The sequence below is a fragment of the Pseudophryne corroboree genome, chromosome 7, assembly GCF_028390025.1.
Source record: "Pseudophryne corroboree isolate aPseCor3 chromosome 7, aPseCor3.hap2, whole genome shotgun sequence".
Classification (NCBI taxonomy): Eukaryota; Metazoa; Chordata; class Amphibia; order Anura; family Myobatrachidae; genus Pseudophryne; species Pseudophryne corroboree.
This window is the reverse complement of record NC_086450.1, coordinates 124,363,530-124,386,604: the sequence shown is the minus strand read 5'-3', so window position 1 is coordinate 124,386,604 and position 23,075 is coordinate 124,363,530. Positions and strand designations below refer to the sequence as shown.

Here is a 23,075-nt window from a genome sequence, read left to right as displayed (position 1 = left end):
TTTCTCGGAGTCCGTAGTGGATGCTGGGCGCCCATCCCAAGTGCGGATTATCTGCAATAATTGTACATAGTTATTGTTAACTAATTCGGGTTATTGTTGAAGGAAGCCATCTTTCAGAGGCTCCGCTGTTATCATACTGTTAACTGGGTTTAGATCACAAGTTGTACGGTGTGATTGGTGTGGCTGGTATGAGTCTTACCCGGGATTCAAAATCCTCCCTTATTATGTACGCTCGTCCGGGCACAGTACCTAACTGGAGTCTGGAGGAGAGTCATAGGGGGAGGAGCCAGTGCACACCACCTGATCTGGAAAAGCTTTACTTTTTGTGCCCTGTCTCCTGCGGAGCCGCTATTCCCCATGGTCCTTTCAGGAACCCCAGCATCCACTACGGACTCCGAGAAATAGATTTATCGGTAAGTAAAATCTTATTATTAGATAAAACCTGACGCACCAAGCCCCTCAGGTTATAGAATATAGGGATAGCAGGTTGAGTGAAAGACACGAAATGGACACCACTCACCTATCAAATGCACACACAAATAGTCACAGTTTGTACAATGCAGAGGTTATTACTAACAATAATACTGCACTGGACTAGCTTACACAGCTATATAACAATAGATATAACAGTACACAGTAAGAACTGGATGTATATTACAGGGTAATTGTACTAGGAAACCCTGACTAAATGCACTCTTTCTTAACTAACACTGACTAAAAAAGGCAGGTAGAATACTTAAGTGTCATGTAAAGTCACAGCGCTGACAACCAGGCGGCTTTACATAGGAGGATTTGCCCAAGCATTCCCAGGAACAGTGAGCTGAGGGATAATGGCGCCGCAGACACTGCCAGGGAGTGAGGGAGAGACAGATATGCAGCTCCAGGGCGGGAACAATTGCAGAAAATGGCGCCCTGGGGCTGGGGGAGGGGCTTCAGGTCCAAGCTCTGTCCCCCTGCTGGCAAAACCACCGGGTACTGCGGGCTCTAATAAAACAGTTTATAGAGAAAACCTGACCTGTCCCATGCCCTGGTGGTCTAGTGGGATCGCCTGTACTGCCACAGTGTCCACCGCCAGCGCACGCTGCCCGCCTCCCACTGGCCGCGCCGGATCGCGATAAAGACCGGGTCCAGCAAGCGGGACACACTTACCACCTCCCTAAGGGTGGCCACGCGATCCCGGAGAGCCCCCGTCGTGTGTGCCTGACAAGAAGAAAACCGGAGCCTCCAGCTGTAGTTACCCAGCAACCAGGGCTCGGGAGTGTACAGTGCCGCTGGGGTGAGCTGGAGCTGCAGCCGTGAATGTCCACTGACATGTAGCACTGCTGCTGCCCTTGAAATCTTCACTTTTTTCCTCAGAAAAAAAGCTCTTCTTAGGGCTGCCTGGAGCAGCCCCTCTGTTAAGTGCCTGCTACTGCAGCACCAACTACAAAACTGAGATCCTGTGCAGGGAGGCGGGGTGATATAGGATGCGGCGCTATGCAATCTGGAACAGTCAAAGCTTTGAGCCTGTTGGTGCCTCGGATCAAGATCCTAGTCTACACCCTATTGTCCATTCCTTGTGGAGCCCAGTGTACCCCGCAGCAGAAAGCTAAATGAATGACTACTCCTTGCTGATATGCAGGGGCGTAGAGAAGGAGGCTGTGCCAGAGTAATGCAAGGGCATGGTCTAACCACAGGAGCCGTGGTCACCCCTAATTAAAAAAATAAAAAAATACGCCATTTGACCCTCAGCCTGAGGCAGAACCATGGTGGGCGTGATCAGTGTGATTGCATCCACCTCACCCCCCCCCCACCCCCCTTCCACAGGCAAAGGACTGCTGTAGCTCAGATACAGACTCGCCAGACCCATGCAGCCCAGCTGCTGGTGAGAGAGAGAGGCTGCTGCCAGATGACTTAAGAGGAAGGGGGAGGGGGAGTGGAACTGGGCCCCCACCAGGCACCTCCAGCAAGCCTGGGTAATTATAACCACCACCCCTCTCATGCCCTCTCGGCACCCCTGCTGATATATCTAATAGTGATTAAAATGAGAGATTTTGTACTTTATAGCATACACTCTTTATATAGAAATATTTATGGCAGTGTGTGAGAATAATTAAAAAGGTGACACGTCTATTGTTATAGCACCATAGGCAGCAAAATGATTAGCCACAATCATGGTAAAGTATAATCCCATGACAGGCAATGGAGCACTGTCTCTGGAGTTCAAGGCATTATCACCGGAATACTTTGATAAAGGTTTGTCTGCTTAAACATTGATTTGAACTTTATTTCAAACAGATTTTGTATTGTGCACAGTTCAAGTATCATTACTTAATATCACCAAGTATTATAAGAACGGAAAGCCTTTTGGATATTTTGACTTCACGCCTTCAGGGTAACAAGCCCAAACACCATAGGGGAAATGCCTTGGAGATACAGTGGACGGAGATAATGTAATGACAAATCAGTTTCTAACCATCATTTTTCAAGCACAACCTGTAAAATAACAGTCAGGAGCTGATTAGTTGGGGCTTTATCTCCCTTCACTTTATCTCTACAACGCTTGATACATATACCCTGATATGTGATAGTGATCATGACATGACATATGAAATTTGAAAGTGGGACGTTACCATTTTAAAAAATGGTGGGCGTTGTCCAAGGATAAGCCAATCATGTTCCACTCTCGCGTTAGCAACTGGGCTTTTAAACTGAAGGTGCAATGGGGGTCATTCCAAGTTGATCGCTCGCTAGCAGTTTTTCGCAACCGTGCAAACGCTATGCCGCCTCCCACTGGGAGTGTCTCTTAGCAGAAGTGCGAACGAAAGGATCGCACAGTGACTACAAAATAATTTTGTGCAGTTTCAGAGTAGCTTCAGACCTACTCAGCACTTGCGATCACTTCAGACCATTCAGTTCCGGATCTGACATCACAAACACGCCCTGCGTTCACCCAGCCATGCCTGCGTTTTTCCTGGCACGCCTGCGTTTTTTCAAACACTCCATGAAAACGGTCAGTTGACACCCAGAAACGCCCACTTCATGTCAATCACTCTGCGGAAGCCAGTGCGACTGAAATGCATCGCTAGACCTTGTGTGAAAGTACATCGGCCTTTGTGAAAGTACATTGCGCGTGCGCATTGAGCTGCATATGCATGCGCAGAAGTGCCGTTTTTTTTGCATCATCGCTGCGCAGCGAACATTTTCAGCAAGCGATCAACTCGGAATGACCCCCATTATTCCTGTAAAATCACTTCCACATATGTCACATTGTTCTAAATTATAGCTAGCTGCTAGAACAGCTAGTTATTCATTGTATTCAAATTTGTCAGTTATGGTGTTTCATTTTCACATTTTTTGAACTGAGACTTTTGAATGCGTTTTGTCCTCAGTTTAATCATAAAACAATCTAGAATTTTTGCCAATGAGTATATACAAGAAAAGTGCCTTCATAAAAAGATTCCTTGCGCATTATTTACATTATTTGATCTTAACCATGATAACGTCAAACAGTAACACGGGTACAATAGTGTTTCAGAGTACAGGGCAGTATTCCTTTGTTCAGCTGATGAAACTCCACAAGCTGTGTGAGATCTGTGAATCTTGTGTGTCCTTCATCTAACGTATAAAATAGATCTCCTCCGTCTTCTATCTGTAGGATAAATGGGAAAAAGCAGCAGTTAATTACTGGCAATTTCTGTGCTAGCTCCGGGAGCTTTGCCTTAAAAATTTAAGTTTAATGATGAAGTCCAATGACAATAAGATTATTGCAACATATTGGTACTGGCTTGGCTAATGTCTTTTGATGGAAAGTATGATTTAGTTTAAATTGTTTCTAACATATCTACTTATGTGGTGGTGATTTCAACTTACATGTATATGAGTTTGGAAAGGCATTAGAGCTCTCACATCTTCCTTTCTACCATGTTTACTACAATAGAAGTTGTATGTGGGACATACATCTACAACCCCGTTTCCCCATTTTATTGATCTGAGCCGAGCCAGGAACCAAATCGCTGATTGGTGGTCATTGGTGATTGGATAGCCATAGGCGAATCGGGGGAATAGAGCATCTTAAAAATCCCAAACTTGCTGATCTTGATCATTTTTTAGTCGGGATCGGAGATTTGGGGAAATCCAACATGTAGGATTTCTCTGATTCCATGACCCTAACAGCAGCAGAATGGGAAATTGCCCCGATACAGCCCAGATGCATGGGCCCCATTAGGCTGCAGCCCAACTATTGCCAGTTTTATACTTTCTGCAACAATATTGCAGAACTCTGCAACATAGTTAACCCATAATGTTGCACTGAAGCTTAAATGGCCTCTTTATTATTTAGCACAGTTTTAAAAAAAATCTATAAATAACAAATCAAGATGTAATTGTTAGCTCCATTTTCTCAGAACTATAGTAATTACAAGATGTTCCTTGCTGGGACAGAGTATCCAGAAAGAGGCTGTCCCAGCAAAGCACCGACCCAATTTTAATGTCACTGCTAGCTTAATACAGAAGCAAAAGACCTCACTTCTGAGTTAACTAAATACATCTGAGCGCAACTTACTCGTATCACACTTTACAGTCAAATGGGTGTAAATGGCTTTGGCAATTACAGATGTGTTCTCATACACCTAGTCTCAATAAGCCATACAGTGCAAAGTGCTCGGCGCAACATATTCACATCGCCAAGGCCGTAAGTAGGTGTGTGCCAGTGGTGCCTTGCACACAGCACATATGCACTTTTGGAGCAGGGCCACAAGCAACACCCACTCGGCGCGTTGTCACCACTGCCACACTGGGGGGGGGGGTTCCGTCCACCTCTCCAGCCGATGTTGAACTCGGCTGCATTGGCGCCCCAGCTACCTCTTCTCACGTAGGTAGCCGGGCTGTGCTGCAGCTTGTGTCTATGGCTCCAGTCCCCTCCTCTCAGCTCCCTCTTCACCCCCCCTAGCCAGTGTCTGCTGGAGCTTTACCTGCTGTACTGTGTAAAAGGGTACTCTACCTGCTGTACTGTGTAAAAGGGAGCTATACCTACCATAATGTGTAAAAGGGGACTCTACCTGCCATAATGTGTTAAAGGGGGCTCTACATGCCGTAATGTGTTAAAGGGGACTCTACCTGCCGTAATGTGTAAAAGAGGACTCTACCTGCCGTAATGTGTAATAGGCACACTCTGCTGCCGCAATGTGTAAAAAGTGGAACTCTGCTGCCATAATGTGTAAAAAGGGGACTCTGCTGCCGTAATGTGTAAAAGGGGACTCTACATGCCGTACTGTGTAAAAGGGGACTCTACCTGTCATAATGTGTAAAAGGGCACTTTACCTGCTGTAATGTTTAAAAAGGGGGGACTCTGCTGCTGTAAGTGTAAAAAAGGGGACTCTGCTGCCATAATGTGTGAAAGGGGACTCTACCTGCCGTACTGTGTAAAAGGGGACTCTACCTGCCGTACTGTGTAAAAGGAGACTCTACCGGCTGTAATGTGTAAAAGGGGACTCTACCTGCTATACTGTGTAAAAGGGGACTCTATCTGCTGTAATGTGTAAAAGGGAGCTCTACCTGCAGTAGTGTGTAAAAGGTGACTCTACCTGCCGTAATGTGTTAAAGTGGACTCTACCTGCCATAATGTGCTTAAGGGGACGCTACCTGTTGTAATGTGTAAAAAGGGGGATTCTGCTGCTGTAATGTGTAAAAGGCGACTCTACCTGCTGTCCTGTGTAAAAGGGAGCTCTACTTGCCGTAATGTATTAAAGGGGACTTTGCTGCCGTAATGTGTAAAAAGGTGGACTTTGCTGCCGTAATGTGTAAAAGGGGACACTACCTGCGTTAATATGTAAAAGGGGACTCCACCTGCCGTACTGTGTAAAATGGGACTCTACCTGCTGTACTGTGTAAAAAGGAGCTCTGCTGCTGTAATGTGTAAAAAGGGGGACTCTGCTGCCGTAATGTGTGAAAAGGGGACTCTGTCTGCCGTAACGTGTAAAAAGGAGACTCTACCTGCCGTACTGTGTAAAAGGGGACTCTACCTGCTATACTGTGTAAAAGGGGACTCTACCTGTCATACTGTGTAAAAGGGAGCTCTACCTGCCGTAATGTGTGATAGGGGCTCTATCTGGAGTAATCTGTAAAATGGGGCTCTAACTGACGTAATGTGTAAAAGGGTCTCTACCTGGTTTAATGTGTTTAAGTGGCACTACTGCGCAGCGTAATTTAATTAATGGAGACTACTGTACAGCATAATATGAATTTGTATTATTTTGTGGCCTCTATATTATGCCTTTATATTTTTGTCACGCTTCGTAGGCACGCACTGGCCCTATTTTAAATATGGCAGAGGCACCGATGCTGTATCTCTACACAGCGCTAAAATGTCTAGTTACGGCACTGTACATCGCAGACACAGCAGAAAGCCACTCACCGTGTACTAGAGATGCAGGGCTGTTACAGGAATTAGAGGCTTAGTCAGACCTGATCGCTGCTGTGCGTTTTTGCACAGCGGATGATCAGGTCTGAACTGCGCATGTGTTTGCACTGCAATGCGCAGGTGCGATTCTCCGCAGCGACAGGGAGTGCTGGTCAGCGACGGGAAGGTGCGAAAAAAACGCACCGGTGAACACACGGAGATTGACAGGAAGAGGGCGTTTGTGGGTGGCAACTGACCGTTTCTAGGGAGTGTCCGGAAAAACGCAGGAGGGACCAGGCGTTTTGTGGGAGGATTCCTGATGTCATCTCCTGCCCTGATCATCGCAGGGGTTGAGTAAGTTCTAGGCTGTGCAGAGACCACACAAACTGCTGTTTCTGCAGCTCTCCAGCATAAGCGTTCGCACACCTACACACATCTAATACCCTCCCCTTGTGGGCGGCAACTACCTGATCTCAGGGATGCAAAAAATGCACCCTAGCGATAAGGTCTGAATTACCCCCTAGCTTTAAACACGTAAAAAGTTGCAGATAAAAGCAGAACGGAACTTGGTATGAGAAAATGTAGTGACCACTGCAATGGAGCCCTTCTTATATAGATTCAGACTCAACATTATTCACAACACTTTCGGTTAACAGGCAAGAAGCTGCTAGCTATTAAGATCAATTGCCCAATATATGTATGAAATGGGTCATACCAGTTTTGACAGTAATCAACCCTCTCATATTTTTTAAAGAAAAGTGGTCAGAAATTACTCTGGAGCAGTTTTTGTGACACATATCTGGGGGTCATTCCGACCCGATCGCACGCTGCACTTCTTCGCAGCTGTGTGGTCGGGTCGGAACTGCGCATGCGTGGTGGACGCATTGAGAAGGTGCGTCGTTGCCCGCAGCGATGCCGCTAAAGAAGCAAGCGGTCGCAGCGGCGATCGCAAGAAGATTGACAGGAGGTAGGCGGAACCAGGTGTCAACTCACTGTTTTCTGGGCGTCGATATACAAACGCAGGCGTGCCGAGGCATTTGGAGGGTGGATGTCTGACGTCAATTCCGGGACCTGCAACACTGGATTGATCGCACAGGGTAAGTAACTCTTACCCTGGTCTTGTTCTACACAAAACTTTTTATGCATAGCAGGGCTGCACAAGCGATCGCAGCCTTGCTATGCAAAAATACACTCCCCCACAGGCGGCATCTAGTTGATCGCATGGGCTGCAAAAAGTTGCAGCGTGCGATCAACTCAGAATGACCCCCCATATGCGGCTTTCAGCACCAAAACTACTAGAATTTATTGCTGTTTGGAGACTCAAACCCAGAGCCGTAACTAGGTGTGTGCAGAGCTTTGCGCACAGCGCACCTGTTGATGGAGCGCATCTGGCGCTGAGTCCCCGATTGGCCACAGCAGGCAGTGCTGATGATGGAGACTTCCTCTGTGTGCTGCGGGGTCAGCTGGGAGTCAGACGGCAGCCTAGGACACGAGGAAGAGGCAGCAGACAGCAGGACAGCTCCGGAGCGCTGGTGGGTAAGTATTGATGGGGGAATGGGAGCGGTGAATGCCGGGTGATCAAGGAAGCCATGAGCGGGCACAGACCAGTGCTATCTGCTGAGGATAGGAGAGTAAGCAACGCTGGCGATAGAGTTCACCGCTGCGGAGTCAGCCGGGACACTAGAGGGAGAGGCAGCGGGCACAGGCCAATGCTGTCTGCTGTGGAGAGGAGAGCAAGCAGCGCTGCGATGGATAGTTGATTGCTGCGCTGCAGGGCCAACCAGGAGCTATGACACGAAGAAGAGACAGCGGGCAGCAGGACAGCTCAGGAGCGGTGGTGGGTAAGTAATATTGACGGGACTGGAAGCGGTGAATGCTTTCTCTGTTTTGGAGGTGACAAGAAGCCATCACCTCTTACATAGGATCTATTAGATACACTACCTGACAATGCTTTCAAACCTTCAGTATATGAGTCATGGACACACTCCCTACTGCCACCTCTCCAACTACTCACTGCCTACAGCTGCACACAGGGGGCCTCATTCCAAGTTGATCGCTCGCTAGCAACTTTTTGCAGAGCTGCGATCAGGTTAAAACTCTGCAAAACTGTGCATGCGTATGCACTGCAATGCGCAGGCGCGTTGTACGGGTACAAAGAGGATCGGTGCTGGGCGATGGATTTAATGAAGAATCCATTCACACAGCCGATCGCAAAGTGATTGACAGAAAGAGGACATTTATGGGTGTCAACTGACCGTTCTCTGGGAGTGTTTGGGAAAACACAGGCGTGTCCAAGCATTTGCAGGGCGGGTGTCTGACGTCAATTCCGTGACCAAAATGACTGAAGTGATCGCAGCGGCTGAGTAAGTCCAGAGCTACTCAGAAACTGCAAAAAACGTTTTTGTACTGCTCTGCTGCAAAAGCGTTCGCACACTTGCAAAGCAAAAATACACTCCCCCATAGATAGCGACTATCTGATCGCAGCAAAAAGTTGCTAGCGAGCGATCAACTCGGAATGAGGGCCAGTGTCTCCAGTAGACAGTTATAGTTATGAGCATTGTGCACATTACTGCATAATGATCTTCAATAATTTTAAGTCTCTCTCTTTGGATATGCTAGTTGGCCAGAATCTATATTTCCACTATCAATTCTAATCTTCCTGGCTCTTAACTCCACTGATGTACTGTACTTTCCATCCTCCTGTCATACTGTACCACCTCTTCCGTTTCTACACACCTGTCTACTGTATCTCTTCAGTCACTTAACTTTCTGTTGTCTGCTTTATATCACACTTATAAATTAACCCCTTTAGCGCTCAAACATTAATTTAACACAGTAACATAGTAATTGAGGTTGCAAAGAGGCAAAATGGCCATCGTGTTCAACCTGTATTTTGTATTAACTTGAGTTGATTTTACTGTACCTGCTGAAGAATGTTTTATGACTAGTTAACAACTACAAATCATGTTACACCCGGATTAACAACGTCAATATTTTAAATGTTGTAACCTTGGATATCCTTTTCAATCAGAAATTCATCCAATCCCCTTTTAAATGCATTTACAGAGTCCACCATTACCACCTTCCCTGACAAGGAATTCCAAAACCTTATTGCCCTAACAGTGAAGAACCCTTTGCTCTGTTGAGTACAGAAATTTCTCTCCTCCAGGATCAATGAGCGCCCACGTGTCCTAAACAGTTCTTTTAATAAATAATTCCTCTGATAACTCTTTATAGTGCTCCTTTACATATTTGAAGATATTAATAATGTCTCTTCTTAGACGCCTCTTTTCCAGTGTATACATATTCAACCTAGTAAGCCTATCCTCATAATCCAGTCCCTCTAGCCCTCTAATCAATTTAGTAGCTCGCCTTTGAACCCTTTTGAGTTTACCGATATCTTTTTTATACAGTGGTGCCCAAAGCTGATCACAATATTCCAGGTGCGGACGTACCAATGATTTGTACAGCGGCAGAATTACGTCCTCGTCCCTTGTCTCAATTTCCCGTTTTATGCATGCTAGCAGCTTACTTGCCTTCCTCACTGCGCTTTGACATTGCATACGGTTATTAAGCTTATTATCAATGAGTACCCCCAAATCTTTTTTCAAAACTGTTACCCCAAGACTTTACCCACTTAATATGTAGGATGCAAGTTTGTTTTTAGTCCTGATATGCATAACCTTGCATTTTTCTATATTGAACCTCATTCTCCATTTAGACGCGCAGATTTCAAGTTTAGATAAGTCACTCTGCAGAGACTCCACATCTATTTCTGAATTAATTACCCTACACAGTTTAGTATCTGCAAAGATTGACACTGTGCTTTCCAGGCCTATTTCTAGGTCATTGATAAATATGTTGAACAGTAGTGGCCCAAGTACGGACCCCTGTGGTATTCCACTGTCTACTGGTGTCCAGCTTGAGGACTTCCTGTTGACCACTACTCGCTGTACCCTGTTGTCCAGCCAGTTACTTATCCATGTACAAACAGTTTTTCCTAGGCCAAGCTCTTTTAATTTGATGATTAGTCTCCTGTGAGGCACTGTATCGAAGGCTTTTGCAAAATCTAAGTAGACCACATCCACTGCAGCTAACTTCCTCGTAGAAGTTAACTAAGTTAGTTTGATCTGTCCCTCACAAACCCATGCTGGTTCTTGCTAATAATCTTAGTGGTCTGCAGATACTCCTGTATGCTATCCCTTAGAATTCCTTCCAATATTTTCCCCACTATAGGTGTCAAACTAACCGGTCTGTAGTTGCCTGGATGATTTTTGGATCCCTTTTTAAATAATGGCACTACCTCTGCTATACCCCAATCCTTCAGTACCATGCCAGATCTAATTGAACTATTGAAAATCAAGTATAGGGGTCTTGCTAAGTGTGACCTAAGCTCCATAAGAACCCTCGGATGAAGTTCATCCGGGCCAGGTGATTTATTAATCTTTATTTTGCGTAATCTCTCCCTGACTACTTCTTCACTTAAACAAGTATCTAACCACAAATCCTTACTGTCACTATCGCTATGTACTACTCTCACCATCAGTTCTTCTCTGGTGAACACTGATGAGAAAAATTTGTTCAGTATTTCTGCTTTTGATTCATCATCATTTAAACAATACTCCAAATTCATCTTTTATTCGACCTGTGTTCTCCTTTTTTAACCTTTTACTGTTTATGTAATTAAAAAAAATTAGGATTGGATTTACTCTCTATAGCAATTTGCTTTTCGTTTTCAATTTTAGCTGCTCTTATTGCATTTTTGCATCTTTTATTGCATTCCTTGTAGTACTGGAATGAATCCTCCTTTCAGTGGCGTCACTTGGGAGGTGCGGGGGGAGCGGCCCGCACCCTGGTGTCACCCTTCAATGGGGTGAAACCAAATAGAGCCGCTCTCACATCCGCACCCCCGCCTCATATAGCGGGCCGCTGTCACGCCCGTCGCCCGCTATGTGTAACTACTAAACAAACATACACCCCTGCGCCACGGACAGCATGCTTCGGGTGTGCCATCGGGGTTATTGTCACTGGGGTCCGTCTGGCACTGTACTGCGTCTCAGTCACACTGACTGAGTGTCTTGTAGCCGCCGCTGCGGAGCTATGGACGGAAAACACTCGCGAGATGACATCATCATCTCGCGAGTCTCTCTCTCTCTGCACTGCAGCGGCTGTGGCTTCAGGCTGGGAGACTGGGAGGAGCGGGCGGGGACTCTGCGGGACAAACTGAGACTGGAAGTAGCTGTGTCCTGTGGTGCAGCTCGCACCCTCAAGAAGCAGCAGGGGAAGGGCTGGCCTGTCTGTTCATCTGGAGCTGAGTAAGTTGATTTAACTGTAAGCTCCCGAGTCCTGTGCAATCTATGTGACTGCTGTACATTAATACTGATAATCTGATCTACTAAATGCAGTTCAATAAATGTTTATTTGAATATTAAAAGGTCAAATAGATTAGATTTTATAAGTGTGTATTGCATGGCATGAAAAATTCTGGGGACCAAGACGCCATGGTGACCAGGTATAGGTGCCTGGCGACCTGGGCCGGGAACACTACGAGGAGGTGGCTGGGAACATGGTGAGTAAGGGGCTGGGCATGTGGTCAGGCAGGGTAGTGTCTAGTTACCCTTCGTCGAGAGGACCTTTCCCATAACCCCCTGGGTCCATGTCACAAACTATTTGGAATAGTAACCTGTGGCGAGTAAAGCGGAGCGAGACACCGAGCCTGAAGCGTTGCGAGCGAAGCGGAGCGAGACACCGAGCCTGAAACATGGCGAGCGAAGCGGAGAGATACGTCGAGCCTGAAGCGTGGCGAGCGAAGCGAGGCGGCGAGGGTCCAATGGTGCATACATAAAATGAAATAACCTCAAATTAACGGAGAATGGATAAAACATTTTAGGTGCTGTAAGGGCAGAAATTATCTCCTGCCCTCTCGTGCTGTCACTTCCTAGTCCTGATCACGAAGGGAACATAGACACAACCGGTCAGGCAGGGGCTGGGCAGCTATGGATAATAGCGCTGACTGATAACCCTTCAAATGAGGCGCCGACCTCCAGCCATTCTAAGCTTGTGGACCGGCAGCTAATTAGGAGCATTGCCGGACTGCGAGCTCCTATTGGTTCGCAAATAGTCGCCACATTAAAAATGGCTCCTGGCCGCCCACCACTCTGCCTGGTTATCCCCATCCCGATAGCCTAATGCATTGCAGCTTCACGTTCCTGTTGCTTGGTCTCCCGCAGCCTGCCTGTCTGTGATCTCCACGGTAAGGGACCCACATAACAATAAGTCTTCAGCCAATGGTGAGTACAGTACTGTAACTGTTCATTTTTTTAAGTGTATCTGGCTTTTACAAGATTTTTTTTTTTGTTCATGTGGATCTGGCTTTTTAAGTATTTTTTTGTTAATGTGGATCTACCTGTTGCAATGTATTTTATGTGGATTTGGCTTTTTCAGAGTTTTTTATTTTTAATGTGGATCTGCCTTTTTACGTATTTGCAGTACTGCAAATGTTGAAGCCTGTCACTTCAACATTTGCAGTACTGCAGGCTTTGTTGGCCTCCTTGTAATATGGATACAAGATGCAGCATGGATGGTGTAATGGTTAGCATTACTGCCTAACAGCACAGAGGTCGTGTGTTCAATTCCTACCACGGCCCTAACTGTGTGGAGTTTGTATATTCTCCCTGTGCTTGCGTGGGTTTTCATCAGGTTCTCCTGTTTCCTCCCACAATCCAAAAATATACTGGTAGGTTAATTGGCTTCCAACAAAAAATAAACTGTAGTGTGATTGTCTGTTCATGTATATGTGTTAGGGAATATAGGGGGTCATTCCGACCTGATCGCACGCTGCACTTCCTCGCAGTGGTGCGATCGGGTCGGAACAGCGCATGCGCAGCGTTGCCGTCGCCCGGCAATGACTCCTGGAACGAGGAAAGCGGTTGCAGCAGCGACCGCAAGAAGATTGACAGGAGGAAGGCGTGTCGGGGCATCAACTGACCATTTTCCGGGAGTGGTCGCAGGCGTGTCCAGGCGTTTTGAGGGCGGATGTCTGACGTCAAATACAGGACCTACATCGCTGGATCCGTCGCAAAGGGTAAGTAGGTATAGGGCTACTCTTGTTTTGCTTGAAACTTTTTTAGCATAGCAGGGCTGCACAAGTGATTGCAGCCCTGCTATGCTAAAATACACCCCATAGGCATGGACTAGTTGATCGCACCAGCAGCAAAAAGTTGCTACATGCGATCAACTCGGAATGACCACCATAGAGGGTAAGCTCCACTGGGGCAGGGACTGATGTGAATGGCCAAATATTCTCTGTACAGCGCTGTGGAACATGTGTGTGTTATATGTGTATGTGTATTCGGCTAAATGGCGACATTTCAAAACTTCCGTCCTTTTTTTCAAGGCAGAATGCAATAAAATGTGCAACATCTTAAGAAGACCTGCAACTGGCGTTTTCTGGTTTGCCGAATGAGGACAAACCCCGCCGGTGGCCAGTGCTGATGATGCTCGCAATCCTTGTGCATACGGGTAACCATAGATACCTGCAGCGTCCTGGGTGTGCTTGCTGTGCTGTGTCCACAACCCAAATCTATACAAAATGAAACTATTATTGGATACATTGGGGTCTATTCAAATGTTTTGTGGGCACCCAAATGTATTGGGCTCGCACCGGAGCTATTCAAATCCCCCCCCCCTACCAACACCCCCTGTTGTTATTATATAATATATATTATATATATATATATATATACACACACACACAAACACACACACACACACACACATACATATCTGAAATTATCCGCACTACACTAAGAAAGATAATAACTACTCCAGAGCCATCTTGATCACTAGTCACTTCTATTGCCAATACATTCAGTGATATACAGGAATTATGATTTACAAGTAAAACTAGTACATTACTAAGTGTTCCGTGTGGTGTGATACAGGAGGAGGACCATGGGGGGTGACACCATGAGTTACCATACCGGGTGACACCATCCCTAGTGACGCCTCTGCCTCCTTTCCATTAGATTTAAATGCTTTGAAAGCACGCTTCTTTTTATCGATTTCGGCCTTGACCTTCTTGTTAAGCCACATCGGTTTGAGTTTGGTACTCCTGCGCAGGGGTGTATCTACCCATTAGCCAGGATGGCACTCGCCAGGGGCGCCAGCAGAGCAGGGGGCACTGCCTGATGGTGCCACCCTCAGCCAAATATGGGGGCGCCAGTCCCTTACTTTGCCAGGGGCGCCCAGGCCCCTAGATACACCCCTGCTCACAGCTTATACCTACAGTATGTGAACTCTCTATTTATGCCCTGACTAATAACTACAAAGCATCACCATAAAAAAACAGACTCACCTTCACCTCCTGCAGGACAAGAAATACATTACAGTAACCTTTACATCAAGGCTGCAATGTGTATGTGCTTACATTTAGAAAGAGCTGGGGGTATAGCTCAGTGGTAGAGCATTCAACTGCAGATCGAGAGGTCCCTGGTTCAAATCCGGGTGCCCCCTATACCTTGCTTTTAATATATAGAATCACTTTGCAGTCTATAGCTCGTTAGGTACTCAAGTAAAGTAAAAACATACTCAAGTGGCAGTCAGGCAACAAAAAATGTTGACATTTCAACTTAATACTTTACCTCAGGAAAGTACAGTATCACTGGCAGGTTTTACTGCTACTTTTAATAGAGAATTATACAGAATAAAATAACTATACATGAAGGATGAATGCTTTATTCCTAACCAACTTTGATAAATAAGGGAATACTGGGCATTAACATGGCAGAATTCAAAAAATTTTGGTGCAGCCATGTTTTGAACTGAGACTGATTTTGCAATTAGTCCATAAGGCATACATGCTTTCAGAACATCTGAGCCCACTGACCCAAAAATTAAATATTTTATTTTATTAGAAAAACTTCCACGTCAGATAGTTTTCAGAAATTATTAATATTGGTTTGGTGACAATTTGTATTTTAGTTCTGTTTTGCTTCCATAAAACAATGTCACCACTGGATTTCAATATATCCTACTCTGACTAGCACTGACTATAGTGGAGCTTTAGGATGATCAAAGTTTCTTTTTGAGCATGTTCACAGCCAGGGGTGTATCTACCCATTGGCCAGGATGGCACTCGCCAGGGGCGCCAGCCGAGCAGGGGGTGCCGCTTGATGGTGCCACCCTCGGCCAATGGGTGGAATCCCTTAAGCCAAAGTGTCTGGCAATACCTGCTGTGCCGAGCTGCCTGTGCATTGCCTAGGATGGAGGGCAGAGGATCGATCAGAAGGCAGGAGCTGGCGCCGGTGTCTGGCACCGCAATGCACTACAGGGAAGAAACTGAAAATAAACTACAGCTCCCAGCAACCCTTGGGATCCTCTGCCCTCCATCCCATGCAGCTCGGCACAGCAGGTATTGCCAGACACTACAGCTATCTGCTGGTATGTTGTGGGGTGGTGACTAGGGCTGTGTGCTGTGTGGGGAGGCTATGTATGTGCTGGGAGTGGGGGAGACTACTACAATGTTCTAAGGGCGGACTACAGCTATGTGCTGGGAGTGGGATGGGGACTATGGCTATGTGCTTGGGGAGGTGAGGGGCTATGTGCAGGGAGAGGGACTACGGCTATCTGTGCTAGCAGGGAACTATTGTTATGTGATGGGAGGGGGTGGGGACTACTGTATGACTGTGTTGGGAGAGGTGGAGACTATGGCTATGTGCTGGGGGGACTATGGCTATTGCTAGGGGAGGTGGGGGCTATGGCTATTTACTGGGAGGGGACTATGGCTATGTGCTGGGAGTGGGATGGGGACTATGACTATATGACTGTGAGGGCTTATCTGGCACTGTGGGGGCATATGTGTATCTGGCACCGTGGGGGCATATCTGACACTATAGGGGCATATCTGGCACCGTGGGAGCATGTGTATCTGGCAATGTGGGGGCATATCTGGCAACATGGGGGCATATCTGGCACTGTGGGGGCATGTCTATCTGGCAATGTGGGGGCATATGGCAACATGGGGTCATATCTAGCACTGTGGGGGGCATATCTGGCACTGTGGGGTCATATGTGTATCTGGCACTGTGGGGGAATATCTAGCACAGTGAGAGCATATCTGGCACTGTGGGGGCATATGTGTATCTGGCACTGTGGGGGCATATGTGTATCTGGCACTATTGGGGGCATATGTGTATCTGGTACTTCACTATTGGGGTCATATGTGTATCACACCCCCATTTTCAATGGCCACACCCATTTTTTGCCATGCACATGCCTTCATCGCGTGCACACAGTACCACTAAGATTTTTTTTTTACTTGCACCACTGGCAAGTGCGCTGCACTGCACTTCTTTGCACTACTATTTGATTAAACTACCTGGCCTTGAGTGGAATTGCCTCCTCAGCCAGGCCAGGCACTGTTGATGTCTCCTCAGTGTTATAAGAATTACTGTGTGGGCATAATGTGCAAAGGGAACTGCTACTGTGTGAGCATAATATGTATAAGGGTTCCTACTGTGAAGCGTAATTTGAATTGGGGGAACTATTGTATGGTCATGCCCCTTTCCCACAAGATCATGTCACTTTTTTGCACATACACCTTCCCTATTTCAAATATGGGGGCGCCAGTACCTTACTTTGCCAGGGGCGCCCGGACCCCTAGATACACCCCTGCTCCTGCGCTTACTGCCCATGGGAATAAATTTGTGAATATTGCTATCTAGCGACCCTTTTAAAGCATCCCACATTTCCGAAGTGTTCTTACCATGAAACAAAACTTCCCACTCAATCTCATTTAATGCACATCTCAGCATACTGAAGCTAGCCTTCCTAAAATTAAATGTAAATTTAACATGTAAATGTTTATGTCAGCCAGCTTCTGGGGGAAGGGGGGTAGAATTTTTTACAAAACATGAAAGGGGGGGGGGGGGCGCCCATGCTGTTTCTTGCACACAGCACTAAAATGTCTAGTTACGACACTGTTTAATCCGCATACAATGTGTGGTGGTACTGTGTGAACGGGTGGCAGTTAAATTGCTGGATCTAGGGATCCCAGCATTCAGAATGCCAACACCAACATCCCGACAGCCAACAATGCCGACAGCCGGAATCCCAGCACACAACGGCTATTCCCACTCGTGGGAGTCCGCGACAGCCATAAAGAGGGAATAGATCCTGTGGTGAGCACAGAGAGCCACATAGCCTGCAGTGAGGTTAGCACAGAGACCCACCAAGCCTGCAGTGTGGTGAGCGCAGAGACCCACCGAGCCTGCAGTGTGATGAGCGTCAAGACCCTCCGAGCCTGCAGTGTGATGAGCACAGAGACCCACTGAGCCTGCAGTGTGGTGAGCGCAGAGACCCACCGAGCCTGCAGTGTGATGAGCGTCAAGACCCACCGAGCCTGCAGTGTGATGAGCACAGAGAACCACTGAGCCTGCAGTGTGATGAGCACAGAGACCCACTGAGCCTGCAGTGTGGTGAGCGCAGAAACCCACCGAGCCTGTGGTGTGGTGAGCGCAGAAACCCACAGAGCCTGCAGTGTGGTGAGCATAGAGACCCACCGAGCCTGCAGTGTGGTGAGCATAGAGACCCACCGAGCCTGCAGTGTGGTGAGCGCAGAGACCCACCGAGCCTGCAGTGTCGTGAGCACAAAGACCTACCGAGCCTGTGGTGTGGTGAGCACAGAAACCCACAGAGCCTGCAGTGTGGCGAACGCAGAGACCCACCAAGCCTATGGTGTGGTGAGCGCAGAGACCCACCGAGCCTGCAGTATGGTGAGCGTAGAGACCCACCGAGCCTACAGTGTGGCGAGCGCAGCGAGCTTGCATGGGGATTGCCCTGCTGCTGGCATTCTGGCTGGCGGGATGCCGCTGTCGGGATATTAACATCTGTCATCCCGTCCGCCGGTAAAAAGTATGTAATACATGTGAACACCGTAAGTAAACATCATGCTTAAACCAGATGTAAAATATCTAAGCTTATCTTTGCCATTCTCTGCCAGCCCATTTCTGGTAGTATGAATCTCACTGAGCCTTACATACCGTAATATCTGTTAATCTCACAGGGGCCAACATTTGTAATGTCCTCTGTTGTGACACTACAGGTGCCAGTCTGTACTGGTGCACAATGCATGCTTGCACTTGTAGTGCAACAAGAGCAGCCACTTTATTCTATCATTATTACCATGGAAAACACTGCATTTAAAATGTAGGTGTGATAACTATTTTTCACCTAAATTTGTAATGTGAAAATGTATATTGTCATACAAATATACTAACTAGTTCTTGTTGGAAGATGGGCTCCAATAAGAGCTCATCCAGGTGAAGAGCTAGAAGCAGAGTGACAGCTTCCACTATCACTCTGCTTCCTGGTTTGGCTTCATAGCGCATACTGGGGGTAATTTCGAGTTGATCGCAGCAGCAAATTTGTTAGCAGTTGGGCAAAACCATTTGCACTGCAGGTGTGGCAGATGTAACGTGCAGAGAGAGTTAGATTTGTGTGGGGTGTGTTCAAACTGAAATCTAAATTGCAGTGTAAAAATAAAGCAGCCAGTATTTACCCTTCACAGAAACAATATAACCCACCCAAATCTAACTCTCTCTGCAAATGTTATATTTGCCCCACCTGAGGTGCAAATAGTTTTGCCCAACTGCTAACAAAATTGCTGCTGCGATCAACTCAGAATTACCCCCACTGTACATGTGTGGCTGATGGCTATAGAATGCGTCAGTGGGGGAGTGATGGAGAATCACTCTCCGAAAATATCTGCCATAATTAGCTCATAGACTACAATAGGCTAATTCCATCTGCAGCTACCTGGGCCAAATTTGGTAAATCTGATTGCGTATGCATGCATTCCTGTGCATGTGCATTATGAATACAAGCAACATACATACCAATATTTCAATTAAATAAAATGCTACACTCCATCAATTTATAATAAGTAAGCTGGCAAATGTGATACCCATTACTTACTGGAACAATCTGAAAATGCTTTATCTTCTGTCCATAACACATTGAAAGTACAAATGACTTTGGAGTACTTTGGCTTTCCCGGACCAAAAAAACGCTAAAAAAAAAAAGAAAGAAAACATATTAAGGGCATGTTTTACTGACAGAGGGGCCTATATACTAAGTCTTGGAGATAGATACACTGGAGAAAGTTAAAGTACCAGTACTAACACTTAGTGATCATTGACTGATAAGTGTTGTCTTAATCATAAGTAAATTAATATTGCCTCTTTAATGTAGTTATTAAATATAATATATACAGGGTGATTCAAAAGTCGCAGTACACCCTTTTGTTTCAAAAACTGTGCAGGAAATGGGAAAACTGAATACCCCAGTAAGGTATGGGTGAGGTGGGCTATCTTTTAGAGTATGTACTGAACATGGGCGCCAACTTGATATCAGTCATCTTGACTATAAGTCAGTTTTTTTCAAATGGAAAGGGGGTTATGTAACATGTCAAACAGCATTAGAATTTGCCGAAAAGTTTATTGCTGCAAACAGATTTGAAATATAATTTATGGTTCAAAAGTTACAACACTTTTTTTGATGGAATTACAGGCTGAATTGTTCTCCATAAAGGACAGTCATTTAATGTGTTCAACATGTTGTACCTCTTGGTCAACACAAATTCCAAGGCACTGGATCCAATCGTCATGCACTAGCAGAAAGATTTCCAAAGACATGCTGGCACACGCTTCTTCAATGCATTGCTGGAGATGATGTCTGTTTCTCAGAATTTGGAAATTAAGCACCTGACAGTGTTATGTGAAATTGGAGGTCTTTATGGGTTCTGGTTGTTAAAATCTGCAGCTATGACACGGAAACGTCGTTCTCCAGACATCAAAATGACCTCAATTCTCTCCTCTTTTGTCAAAGCCATCTTAAGTTACATGCATCAAAAAAGTGTTGTAACTTTTGAACCATAACTGATATTTCAAATTAAACTTTTCAGCAAATTCTGATGTTGTTTGACATGTTACACGACCCCCTTTCCATTTGAAAAAACTGACTCAGATTCAAGATGGCCGATTTCAAGATGGCGCCCATGTTCAGTACATACCGTAAAAGACAGTCCACCTCACCCATACCTCACTGGAGTATTTAGTTTTCCCATTTCCTGCACAGTTTTTGAAACAAAAGGGTGTACTGCAACTTTTGAATCACCCTGTATAATAAATCTAATAATATATTAATTTGGCCCCCTTAACCTTTTATTATAAAAGTTGGACCCTGATGAAAATGATGTCATCACATGGCCAGAGTAGTCTGCGGTTTGAGCAATCTTGTACACTTGCTGAAACTGTAGGTTCTTTTCTGCCTTCACATTGTATGTTTGTATGTTAAATTCTTGAAATGTATCTCATTACTTTTCCTTTAACTTTGCACATCAGAAGATCTTACTAAAGTTATAAATCTGAAGATCAAAATGCAGGGCCCAACACACATCTAGCACAGTGTCCCAGGGTATCCGTTCTCTAGGTCGACCACTATTGGTTGACAGTAACTATGTCGACAGGGTTTCTAGGTTGACAGGGTCTCTAGGTTGACAGGTCAAAAGGTCGACATTCCTGGTTTCCGGCCACTGTATGGAGAAAACGACACCAATTTTTTTTTTTTAACTCATGTTGACCTTTTGACCTGTCGACCTAGAAACACTGTCGACCTAGAATCCCTGTCGACCTAGTTACTGTCGACCAATGCTGGTCGACCTAGAGTATGTCGACCTAAGAGTTGTCGACCTTCCATACCACACCTGTGTCCCAGTGGGAGTAATTAGGGTTGTAGCCAGAACTTAGTGGGCCTCATAGGAGAATTTAGGAGGGGCGCCACGCCCCAATGCTTCAAAGAGACAACTCACTCTGCAGTGGTTTTTAATTTTATGCCCCATAGTACTGTATGTGCCCTAGTTCATTTTTGATCCCCACAGTGCCATCAGTTCACTTTATGCCACACTATAGTGCTGCCAGATCACATTATGTCACAGTGTAGTGCCTCCAGTTCACACTTCAGTGCCTCCAGTTCATATTATTGTCTCCAGTCCATACTGTGCGCCAGTTAATTGTCTGCCATATCAGTGATTTTTTTTAAATGAGTTAGTTTTAATTGAACTTTTCAGATCACAGTACATAACATAAGTAAAGAAAAGAAAAAAAACAATATCAATAATAACATCAATATGCCATCAATAAAAAATATAGAAAAAAGTAAATCTGTCTGCCTGTCTATTTTTCGCCAACATGTAACAGTCCCATAGCAAGGTCCTGTAAACAATAGCTTAAAGGAAACAATTTCAATCTAGAACATGTTGGAGACAGGAGAACAAAATTGATAAAGTGTTACTGGAAATACAGTACATCACATCATATACTCATGGATTTGGTAAAGTTCCATCATCCCTGCCCAATCTAGAACTGCACGATCTATCCTATTACTCAAGAAACCTAGAGTCAGAGCCACGTGCTTTGAACATATTTTATTTATTTATTAGCAGTTTCTTATATAGCGCAGCATAGTCAGTTGCGCTTTACAATTAGAACAACAGTTATAGAACAAAACTGGGCAAAGACAGACAGACATAGAGGTAGGTAGGCCCTGCTTGCAAGCTTACAATCTATAGGGAAATAGGCACTGATACACAAGGATAGATGCTACCTGTTGCATAATGGTCCACCAGATTGCTAGGTTCTTAATGAGTTGTATGATATGATCACCCAGCAATGTTGGAAGACAAAATGTAAGGTTATGTGGACTGTACAGAGAGGATGTAACTGGATAGGGAAGAATTGAAGGTTATGTGGGTGGGTCTGGAATTTGGTAGGCTTGTCTGAAGAGATGAGTTTTCAGGGAACATTTAAAGGTTTGGAGACTAGAGGAGAGTCTTATTGTGCGTGGGAGGGCATTTCACAGAGTGGGTGAAGCCCGAGTAAAGTCCTGTAATTTTGAGTGGGAACAGGTAATACATGTGGATGAGAGACGCAGATCTTGTGCAGAGCGGAGAGGTCTAGTAGGGAGATATTTTGAGATGAGTGAGGAGATGTATGATGGTGCAGTTTGGTTAATAGCTTTGTATGTAAGTAAAAGTATTTTATATTTAATGCGATAGAATACCGGACATATGCCGTTCATGCCAGGCCACATCGTTAACCAATGCAATCCATTTATATGATTTAGAGGAATCAGCAGAAAACCAAACTCTCGCTATAACCACATTGACTAGAGTAGTAAGGCAGAGGACATAACTATAAATCGTGACTGAATGTGTCTCCTCAAGATCCAGTCCAAATAAACAGAGCTGTGGATTCATAGCAGGAAGTGAAGGAGTAGTCAACAGCACATCAGCCAACCCAAAATGGATTAACCATGGGACAATCCCATAGCATATGCCATAACTCGGCATTGTCAACGTGACATTTGGGACAAAGGGAATTATCCCTGAGTCCAGCTCTTTGCATGGACACAGGTGTATGGTAGACTCTATGGAGTAAAAGAAAATACTTGCCGAAATCTAATACAGGGAGGGGGTTCTGTATTTAGATTAGATAGAGGTCCCAGATCTGCTTCCCATTTTAGTCTAAGGCCATTTAGTTGGTCTGGATTCAACAAATCATTAATAGCAGCATATGTAACAGAGACTTTCCCCCTCAAGCCCAAATTAAGTAACAGCACCTTAACAGGGGAATCATAG

The 23,075-nt window shown here is 45.5% G+C and overlaps 1 protein-coding gene and 1 non-coding gene across 3 annotated transcripts in view; one reads left to right on the top strand and one right to left on the bottom strand.

The window, feature by feature from the left end:
• Positions 1–2,245: 2,245 nt before the first annotated feature.
• GRB14 (growth factor receptor bound protein 14) overlaps positions 2,246–23,075 on the bottom strand; it is a 225,945-nt gene continuing 205,115 nt past the window's right edge. For both annotated transcript variants that reach the window (XM_063933621.1, XM_063933622.1), the window contains 2 exons: positions 19,355–19,448; positions 2,246–3,631 (listed from right to left, as the gene is read on the bottom strand). In XM_063933621.1, coding sequence (XP_063789691.1) covers positions 3,485–3,631; positions 19,355–19,448 — 241 coding nt within the window. In that variant the 3' untranslated portion in view covers positions 2,246–3,484. The remainder of the gene's footprint in view (positions 3,632–19,354; positions 19,449–23,075) is intronic.
• On the top strand, positions 14,822–14,893 carry TRNAC-GCA (transfer RNA cysteine (anticodon GCA)). Its single transcript has one exon. It is a non-coding gene; the product is annotated as a tRNA-Cys (tRNA).